The 11,304-nt window shown below is 35.7% G+C and overlaps 1 protein-coding gene across 1 annotated transcript; it reads right to left on the bottom strand.

The window, feature by feature from the left end:
* Positions 1-1,416: 1,416 nt before the first annotated feature.
* LOC127842336 (uncharacterized) lies at positions 1,417-11,304 on the bottom strand. Its single transcript, XM_052371784.1, has 3 exons — positions 10,855-11,304; positions 2,475-3,463; positions 1,417-1,439 (listed from the first exon to the last, which is right to left on the bottom strand). The coding sequence occupies exons 1-3, from the start codon at positions 11,187-11,189 to the stop codon at positions 1,417-1,419; spliced, it is 1,347 nt and encodes a 448-aa protein (XP_052227744.1). The 5' UTR covers positions 11,190-11,304.

The raw sequence follows: 11,304 nt of genomic DNA, 5'->3' as shown, positions 1-11,304 counted from the left end.
ACATTTATATAAATGTAATAAAAATCAATAAGACATGTAAAACATCATAACAGGGGACAAAAATTCCACTCGTCCGCTCGTATTGACGAGTGAAATCTTGAAAGGACGAGTGAATTTCCCTACAGCCCTCGTCCTACAGGACGAGTGAAAAAAAGCTGATGTTAAAAATGAATTTTCTGACCAGTAAGACTATTTTTCATTTAATAAAATCATTTTCTAAAAGCATATCTATTCCGAAAGTAGAATGCGAATGAACCGGAAATTGTAATTGTAAATTTTATACAGCAGGTGCGTGTTGTTATGCGAGACTTGTGTCCCGGGTAAATATTGGCTTTTTGGTGTAAGCTTTGCGCGTACATGTTGACAGGGAACCATGCGACTGCAGTCACTGTTAGTATTGACTTTTAAAGAATAATTTAAGCGCGAAGTACGGTTTTAAACCAGATTTAAACCAGTCTGAATTTCGTTTGAAAAATGTCTGCCATACGAGCCTTCTTAAAAGGGGGCGGGGGCGATGTTCAAACGTCCGAAACGGAAAGCACGCGAGCATTAGAAAAAATATTTATTTTGTGTTCCTCATAAAAAAAGTAACTTATTTCACTGCTTAGCAGTGATATACTTTAGGAAATTTTATAAGTCATATCAGCCCTTTGCAATCTTTATTTCACACATATTTGAAGGACGAGTGCGTGTGTTTGCAGGACGAGTGAAAATTTTAATGCACTCGTCCTGCAGGACGAGTGCAGTTTATGAATATTTTTGTCCCCTGCATAAAATATGGCAAATTAAGAAATCTCACATCAAGTGTTACCTTTCTGTAAACATTGCGTAAAATATCAATATATACTCCTCCAAAGATTACTTAAACAATGTCATACTTTATTAAAAAAGTATTCATCCATATACATTTCTTACATGGCATCACGGTGTTTATAGAAAATGAAAGTCTAAAAATAGCCTCAGTTGCTATGTACATGTGCATATATGTAGAAATATTAAATTTTCAGTTGAAATGCTTCGTTTTTTCATGCAAAGTTTTCAAGAACTAAATTTTAATGACACAAACGTTATGACAACATAACATAATATGCATTAGATCTTATGTTCAAACAAAAACCCTCACATTGTATAATAAGATAACAATATGTGTACATAAATTATTTGTGTCTTTAACTACACACTTAATGTTGTATTGTAACATCACACACTACTATGTTGGTATGCTAAACAACACATTGTCATTGAAATACTAATCGCTAATTACAACAACTAATACATACATGTTCACACTATTCCACTCTGAACACCAGGATGTTGTCCCTATCCTGTCCCACAATGATGGATGATGTGATGCTGCTGTAGCAGACTGACTGTGGCCACCTCACTCCATCCTCCTCAGTAGCCAGCGTAGCCAGCTTACTCTTCCCCTCCCTGTCCACCTGTAGTACAGTGTGGGACCTCCATCCACAGACCAGCACCTGGCCTGCAGGGGTCACATGTAGACCATATGGCCACTGTAGTGCTGGGTCTGTGTATGTAGCCAGGAGTGTGCCATCCCTGGCCAGGGTGAGAAGCTTGTCCTGCCTGTAGCTGGTGATGTACAGCCTGTCTCCTGTGAGACTCACAGCACACTTGTATACTGCAAAACAGAGTAACATCAAGATATTGAATTACTGTTAATGTTAAATAATCTTATTAAACATACTGCAGTGATATTGTATTACGCATATGTTGCTATAAAGAGGCCTTTACACATCTAAAATATATGCATACATTTCAATAATTTAATAGTTAAGCGTGACAATAAACTTCAGTAGCAGAGCTATTGTGTTAACGTTTGACATGTTGAAATGCGACTAGTGAGTTAGATATGAATTGAAGCAAAACAAGTACACAGATGGAAACAATTACACATACTGAAACAATTGAACAGTTCTATCAACAGGTAAACATATTGTACATGTACAATCATTTTACAACCACAAAATTAAGACCAGGTCAGAAAGTGTCTCTCTCCCAGGAACACAGTTTCTATTTATAGACATGCCATGTAGTGACAGTCAAAATACTTCATTACTCATGTTTATAAATCAATATTTCTGAATCTTGTTTTGGCTACAATGCACTGTAGCATTCAAAGGGCACATATGAATTATAGAACAATTTTTTTATAATACATCAGCAGGTTTTTTTGCTATTACATCTGAATTTTATTTTATTATCATCTCACAAAGTATGTAACTATAATTTATATTATTTTTTCAAAATAACAAGATAAAGGCCTAATGGGTCAATATTTGTTGATTAAAAAAATAAATCCCAACTCGGTTCATTTAGTCAATAAAAATTCCCAAATTTGTCATTGTATGAATTTAAAATAACACAATTTGACTAGACTCCTTTGTCCACAATGGCTAGACAAATCCCTGTACATAATACACATGTTATCAGGATGGATTCACCATGATTCTTACCTGGCAAATCAGCTGATCTATCTTGGTAGAGTCTGCAGAGCTGTTTGCCATTCAGTGAGTATTTGTACAATTCTTTACCAGAGGTGACAAAAAGGTCTCCTTGGTGATGGGTAATACATGTACATTCATGTTGTAACTGAAACTTCCTGCCAGAGACAAGCTTTCCCTGGTTGACAGTGATAAACTGGACCTCATGTATCTTGCTATCATGGTCATTCACAGCCACTGCAACCTCACTGGATGTGATCAAACATATGTCCCATGGCCCAGCAGTCACATCCCAGTGATTCACCACCTGGTACTGCTGGTTCAGCAGCTTGATCCTCTTATTCTTCGAGTCTCTGACCAGCACCTGCCCATCAGTCAGAACACAAATGCCTTCAATACTACATTCATATGAATCACTTGGTATTCTCACATTGTGCACAGACTTCCGCTGGATGTTAAACGCCTTGCCTGACTTTCCTAGCAGAGTCAATGCCTGCTGTATTATATGCTTACATTTTATGCTGGCTATAAGACAGAGCTCCTTATTATCTCCAATTTTCTGAACAAGTTCATGGAATTGTGACAAGTCATTGTGAAGAGTGGTGCATTTATGAATAGAACTTGTAACTGACCCTTTAATGCTTATAACTTCATCTTTCATCTCGTTAAGTTCCTTCGCAGTAATATTATCAAATTCATTCACGATAGAGAGAACACTCCTACACATCTCTTCTTTTAAATATTGCTCATTTCCGCCTGATGTACCCACAGAACTATTATCACATTCATCTATATAAGTATTTAAATTGCCACGCATTTGCTCTATCATAACTGCACTATGTTCCTTGTATGTTTTCTGCAATGACTGAATGCTGGCCTTCTGACTGATCTGCAGGGTTTTAATTTCCCCCAGGACAGTTTCCAGCTCCACTGACATCCCCTCCAGGCCAGTGGGCTGCGAGTTGGTCAGCTCCGAAATCTGGGTCACTTTACTGCACTGGCTGAAATAAACATGTACCAGCAAGGAATAGTCAGTGATATTATGTAATGCTTCAAACAAGTATAAAGTGTCAAATAAAAACATACATGGACAATAAATTAACGCTTCTTGGGCTGAATATGGGGGTATATAGATTTGCACTTTTCCATCCATCTGTGTGACTTTTCTGTCATATATAACTCAACATGTATCCCTGCAACTTTACAAGTACAGTAACCAGGCATGTGAGCTAATGCTCACCTCTATATGTTGTTTCTGTTGTTTTCATCATAATTGTAGTAATGTCTCATATTTATACATAAATGACATTTTAGAATATGTGTAGAGTGTAAAATAAACAGTAATGCTAGAAGAGGACTAACACTTTACATAAATATTTATCATTGTGTAATTTTACCCACATGCATAGTTTGATGTCTTTTTTCAACATACCCAGAGTTATGGCCCCTGTTTAGCAAAGAAATCACATTTAAAATTGTGTTGTGAGTAACTCAAAGAGTACAGCTGATAGAGGGATGAACTATTCTTAAAGTATAACCCACAGGGCCCTCACACTACTTTGGGGGAAGGGGTCCGCAGCCCTTAGGAGGGGGAATTTTCGCGGCGTTTCCCTTTTTGGGGGATTTTTTTACTTACTCTCTCATTATTTCATTTGTACATGTTTGCACTATATCCATTGCATTTTTCATAATTTAGTATGTTTGAAAAGATTAAATTGAAACAGAATTGAGATATAATAATCATGAGACACATCTTTCTATTAAAAAAAAAAAAAAAAAAAAAAAATTTTTTTTTTTTTTTTTTTAGGGGGAATTTTTCCCCCCAAAAGGGGAAAAAAGTATACTTTTCAGGTGGGACTGCCACCGAAATTCGGCGGCAGATTTGATAGATTGAGGGCCCTGACCCACCATGTTAAAGTATGCACCTTGATATTTTTTTTAAGTTTTTTTTTTAAATAAGAAGAGTTATGTGACAATCCCTTTAACCAAACGATAATATTTTTTCAATTGTGAGAAGCGTTACTCAAATAGAGGGATACTTCTACAGTAACATAGTAATTGTCAGGTTAACGTGTGCAACTCCATATGTTTGTTCATAATTTAAAGACATTTGTGCAGTTGTGGGACAAATTGGATTGTAGAGGTATCCATGTACTAAGAATACATTTCTAGTAGTTTATAATGTTTTCAGTTTTAGTATCATTGTACACCTTGACCACACTATCCGTAATAACACATGCAAGAAAAGATCATTAATGCTCTACCATCCCACAAAAAACAAGCATGACGTATATTAAATGTCTATTCCCAAACTCAGTATGTACAGTCTAGCCTGTGATGAGCGACATATGACATGCAACCTGGTCTACTATCTCCCAATATTTGTTGTTATTTAACCTCTTGTGATTATTTTGCTTTTGTTGTTGTCATGTGATCTATTTGTGGAAAAGTAAAGACGCCATTGTTAAATGTTTGAATGGTCTAGTTAACGTGTGCAACTCCATATGTTTGTTCAAAATGTTCCTAATTATTCTTGAGTAATCATCAGGAAACCATTTTACTGTTTCGAGTCACTGTGACCTTGACCTTTGATCTAGTTACCTGAAAATCAATAGGGGTCATCTGCCAGTGATGATCAATGTACCTATGAAGTAAGCATTCTTGAGTTATCATCCGAATACCATTTTTCTAAGTTGAGTCACCGTGACATTTTAATTGTCAGGTAAACTCGTGCAACTCCATGTTTCTTCATAATTTTTTGACATTAATGAAGTTGTCTTAAATGGGTTAAAATTCAATGATTAAATGCATTTAATAATGGCAGTACTGTTATATAACTTTTATCATAATTGAAAATCTGCTTATAATATTATTATGGGTATAACAGGAACTAAAACTGACTACTAAATCTTTATAATTTCATGTTATAATCTTCTGTGACCTTTGACCAATTGACTTTAAAATGGATTGACCTCTTAATTTTTCTCTATGTAAACATAAAACATGTTGCCTGGCTGTAGGTCAAAGCATTCCTAAGATATATTGTAGAACACAATTGGTCTACGGACCAACGGACTAAAGAACAGATGCAAAGCAAAATGACCCTGCTTCTTACAAAAGGGTCCTCTATTTCTAAATATAGTCCGAGTATTATCATTCTAGCCTGTGATAAGCGTCTTATCAAATGCAACCCAGCGATTTTTCTTCTTCTTTATAAAGTACCTATAAAAGGTAAACTTTCCCAATTGAAGAAAAACTACGAAATTCCAAATTGCTGTCTGAAAATTTCCAAAAAGAAAGGCAAATTAATTCTTTTTTTTTCAAGAAGTGCATTTTCTGCAAGTTAACAAACAAGTACAAGAGGGCCATGATGGCCCTGTATCGCTCTACTGCTGAAAAAGGCTGAAAATTTTCTTGGCGTGTGCAAATACTTAAATATAGGCCCTATTTAAGCAAATGTACACTTTTGTGACCCCCTGGGCTAGGTCAAATTTAACCCCAGGGGCATAATTTGAGCAAACTTTGTAGAGGACTACTGTATCTCACTACATACGAAATGTGGTAGCCCTAGGTCCTAGAGTTAAGGGCAAAAATATTTTGAAAGTTTTCACAAAATAAGCAAGATATAAGCGTACACTACGCGCCCCGCGATTTTTGCCTAAATCACCGACCACCGCTTTAGGGCCGACATGGCAAATCGCAGTGATTCGCCGCATATTGCGGTGAATCCACTCTGTGGTTGATTCACGGTGATTTCACTGCGACCATCTGGCGATAAAGATCAGCTGTAGAATCATTGCGAAAACACCACAAATCGCCTTGATTCGCGGTGACAACTAGATTTAAATTTCAACTTATTAACTAATGTCATCACTATTGACGATCACATTAGATCGCGAAAATGTATTCCAATATATAAGTAAGTAAACACCGTACTTGCTGAATGTCAAATCCTGATTTACAAACAATATCTTTATTTGTTGAAATAACAATTGTACAGTACGGCTCACGCAAAACCAACAAAGTTCGCGGCTACAGATTCTTTTGTTCTCGAAGTTTCTCCGCAGCCACAACGAGTATTCACTTCGAAAGAAACAGGTACAGATAATAACCTGATATTTTTACTTCTACGCGATTGTTTTAACATTTCGTCAGCTTCTCTGCATACTTCATACAATTACAATCGGATGTCATCTGTCAATGATTGTGTAGGTCAGTAACCATACCGAGGAAATTTTTATAGTTTAATATCGGAAACGAGACTTGCTTTAAACGTCGAAATAAACGATATCTATTTGCTTGAGAATTGCTCAAATACACAGAAGACACATATATATAAATAATGTTGACCATTTGAATAAAATCAAATGTTGGTTTATTTGTAAAATTAATACTTTCACTTCGTCCTGATTTTCAGAAAATGACTTACATGTGCATCTAAATTTAAATTTACACATTGCTTCAGGTGATGTACGCTTCTCCAATCGCCATTGGGCTGCTAGATCTATTTAATAAAATAGAAGCGTGTAAAATTCATTAAATGAAACATTACTAATCGTTTGTCTTTACAATTTCTTGAGCAATGTTGAACAGCCTATACTTTTGAAAATGGAAGCTGTGATCATTCGGAATTATCGTTATTTTAAATGTTTCAAACATAGTTTGTTACACTTAAAATTAGGCGGTGAATTGTTTGATTTGGTGGCATTCTGTTTCATTTCGGACCCCATGCAATTTTTCAGATCATAATCTCTTTGCTTTATTACTCGAACTTGTTAGTTTCTGACCACGTGTGCTACTAAATGTAACCATAGGACTGTGTATTATGGTCCATGCAAGTTGCTTGGACCCGTGTTGAATGATCCTTAAATGTTAGATAAGCAAGTGCACTGTTGATTAAGTTGGCAGGGCTCAACATTAATGGTTGTCCTATTGCCCCTGGCAAGTAAAAGTTGGGTCCGGGCAAGTTATTTTATAATCTAGTTGTCCGCCTGGGCAAGTGCAAAAAAGAACAAAGAGCATTTAATTTAGACTTTAATTACACTTTAATTGCTCTAATCATTTTGTTAAATGTTCAAAAATAAAAAAGGTTTTGTGGTGTATCATTTTGATCTTTATTAAAAAATATGAGGTTTAAAGTTAATGTGATATTTCCTGTTTGGGCAAGTGGCTTTACGTTCAGGGCAAGTAGATTTTTTAAGTTCTTGCCCAGCAGGGCAAGTTGGTTTTTAGGTTAATGTTGAGCCCTGGTTGGTTTGTACAAAAGTTCTACTGAAAACCGCCGACTGCATCTTTGTTTTATTATCCAATCAAGCCCCAAACATCCAATATCCGGTGTATTACCAGAAACAAACTTAAGATAAGCACGCGTTGTCTGTCAAAACAATGATTGTATAGCTGTTACCCATATATGCTCAAAGAGAAAGACTTTTCTTTTTTAAAATTTAAATTGCTTAAAACATTTAAAATAACGATATTTATTTTCATTAGAATTGCTAATATATATATATATATATATATATATATATATATATATATATATATATATAAAAGTTTGACAAATTCAATAAACAGATATTGGTTTATTTTCACAAAATAAACTCACTTTCTTGATTCCCAGAAAATGATGTGTACATGTTGCATTTAATCTAAATATAAATTAAGTTGTTTATTGGTCGTTGAAGAAGATCATGAACTGAACATGACACTTAAGTGTGTAGTCAGTATACAATACAATAATTGTTTGAGTAATAAAGGAACTGAAACATCGCAACGGTTACAAAACAGCGTGTATGACATTCTTTAGGACTCTTATCATCAATATTAACCAGAATTCGCATTTAAAATGGAAATAGGGCATATGCGGGATTATCGAGCAATGGATAAAGACGGAAGAAGTTGCATGAATGTGATTGAGACAGTTGAAACGTATGTATCGGGGAATCGAGAGACTCGGAGAAAATACGACGATTACATGACAATCAGTTATGAGTTCTCCATGGCTTCAAACTGTTAATTGCATAACCAATAACGCAATTATCACTCCTCCAGTTGCGGCATCATACAGCTAGGTATGAACACTGTTTTGTTTTATACGCAGCATTTAAAAAGTAAAAAATAACCTGTCGGGGACATGGGTGTGAAATACATGTTGAAATTTTTAAAAGGCTACTCTCTTATATCTGCCAACAATGCTAATAATCCCATATTGCTATAATCTTTGTGAAGATTAGACATGTACATGTAACGTAGGAAAATCGTTCTTCACTGCGTTGACCGCGAACGGGGTGAATCGCGGTGAATCACCGCGGAGATATTTATGCATACACGGTGATCATGCTCGACCTAGCGTGATGAAACGCGCGAGATCGCGATAATTTTTAACCCAAAATAAATAATGACCACCGAGTGTTGGTGATTTAGGCAAAAATCGCGGGACGCGTAGTGTAATATGTTTGTAAAAGCATTCAAACATAATACACAATAACACTTGTCATCAGCAAAATTTCAATCGCAACTTATATACCAATTATGGCCATACAACTTTTACAGTTAGCACTTTGAAGGCTTTTTTTACCTGACCCGAAAAAATATTATCCTTAAACAATTAACATGTGTTGAAAACCATATAGCATATCCCTTTATGCTATGTACTTTGTGAAACAATTGTTTTAATGTATGAAACCAATTTGTGTATAGTAATACTATTAGTATTATCTGTCTACTCAAAATTAACATTGACCAACTCTAAAAAAAACTATTTTGGTAATAAATAATATTTATTTCATACAATATTTGTCTGTAGAAGTGTAGTGTTAAGCATCCGCTTACAGTTTACAGTTATTAAATTATACTATGTTAATATGACAGAAGTGGTTTCATTTGTTTTAGATGCTTGATCTACATTACAGCCAACGCGGAACAAACATAATCTGCGGCTACGCCACGGCCCACAATTTAGTTTGCGGCGGGCGTGTCGAGTGTTCACGGGCGTATTGCTGGGGCACTTGGCATCGATCTGCGCATTGACGCAGTCTGTTTTAACCTAGCCTACTTTCACAGAGTAAATCCGCCGCATACATACGCGGCAGATTGAGTGAAAAGATATACATCTACATGTACATTTGTGTAGCATAGAAACATAGATTTATGCTACTTTCATATTAATTATTTTCACGTTTTAATAAGCGATATGGCCAGGGTTTTTTTTCCACTTTTTGGGAAGATAGCCCATGGCTTTGGAATTGGGAATTTTATCGGCATTTTCATGAAATTGGGAAAATAAATTCATTAGCCTTTTTTTCCACATGAAAAGTCCACTGATTAGGGAAATACTAAATTTGATATAACTCTTTATAATCATTCAAATTAAAAGAACAAAATCTTATAATACTTTGTTAGATGAAATTGAATTGAAATTGAGATAAAATACGCATAAGACTTCTTTCTAAAAAAAAAAAAAAAAAAAAAAAATTTTTTTTTTTTTTTTTTTTTTGGGAAATTGGGAATTTTTTGCCACATTTTGGGAAAAAAGTATACTTTTTGGGATTGGGAACATAGCCGAATTTCGGCTATAAAATCGGGCCAAAAAAAACCCTGATGGCACTAAGAGCGCTTTAACAAATTATCGTTGAATAAATTACGCACAATGTTAATGTTTCGTTTGATTCTGAAATGAGCTTTCTTAAATTTGTAATCCGCAACACACTTCCGAATGTTAATGCTAATGCTACATTAACAAATTCTAGCGTCAAATAAACAGTGCGTCATCTGGGGTCATCTGCGAGTCATGATCAATCTACCCATGAAGTTTCATGATCCTAGGCGTATGCATTCTTGAGTTCTCATCCGGAAACCATTTTACTATTTCGGGTCACCGTGACCTTGACCTAGTGACCTCAAAATCAATAGGGGTCATCTGCAAGCATGATCAATCTACCCATGAAGTTTCATGATCCTAGGCATATGCATTCTTGAGTTATCATCCGGAAACCATTTTACTATTTCGGGTCACCGTGACCTTGACCTTTGACCTAGTGACCTCAAAATCAATAGGGGTCATCTGCAAGTCATGATCAATCTACCCATGAAATTTCATGATCCTAGGCGTATGCGTTCTTAAGTTATCATCCGGAAACCAATTTACTATTTCGGGTCACCGTGACCTTGACCTTTGACCTAGTGACCTCAAAATCAATAGGGGTCATCAGCGAGTCATGATCAATCTACCTATGAAGTTTCATGATCCTAGGCGTATGCGTTCTTGAGTTATCATCCGGAAACCACCTGGTGGATGGACCGACCGACCGACATGAGCAAAGCAATATACCCCCTCTTCTTCGAAGGGGGGCATAATTATTAATAACTAAAGGAATATAAATGTGTGAGATACCTGTGAATTGTTCCAACACATGCAGAGCAGCACAGCTGACCGTGGTCATGGCAAAACTGTGTCAGTGATTCATCCGCATGCACCTCACACTTCCTGAGAAAATCTTCCACCGCCTTAGAAACTGGCCATTTTTTAATATCCTCCCTTCCACATGTCATATGTTTTGTAAACAACTGACTATGCAGGATAACACATTTTTTACAATAAAACCTTAAACATTGTTCACAATAAATGTCTGCAGATTCCGTAAGATTCTGCTCTAAACAACATGTGCAAGAAAAGTCTTCAACCATACGCAAACGTTTTGGAACTGAAGACAATGAACCTGTTGCCATTTTGTTACTGTTTATAATGTTAAAACCTTTTTGTTCATATCGTTCAAGTATATTTCTTGTGAAATATGAAAACAATAAAGCTAGTTCCAGAAGTTTATCAACCTTAGAAGTTAAA

This window comes from Dreissena polymorpha, chromosome 8, assembly GCF_020536995.1.
Source record: "Dreissena polymorpha isolate Duluth1 chromosome 8, UMN_Dpol_1.0, whole genome shotgun sequence".
In the NCBI taxonomy this organism is placed as follows: Eukaryota; Metazoa; Mollusca; class Bivalvia; order Myida; family Dreissenidae; genus Dreissena; species Dreissena polymorpha.
This window is presented reverse-complemented; position numbering and strand designations above follow the sequence as displayed.

Excerpts from the sequence above, each read along its gene's own strand:
- LOC127842336 (XM_052371784.1), bottom strand. The coding sequence starts at position 11,189 with ATGGCAACAGGTTCATTGTCTTCAGTTCCAAAACGTTTGCGTATGGTT. Across the intron at positions 3,464-10,854 it reads TGTGTTGGAACAATTCACAG|CCAGTGCAGTAAAGTGACCC; the intron begins GTATCTCACACA and ends TGTTTATTTCAG. Across the intron at positions 1,440-2,474 it reads TAGATCAGCTGATTTGCCAG|GTGGACAGGGAGGGGAAGAG; the intron begins GTAAGAATCATG and ends ACTGTACTACAG.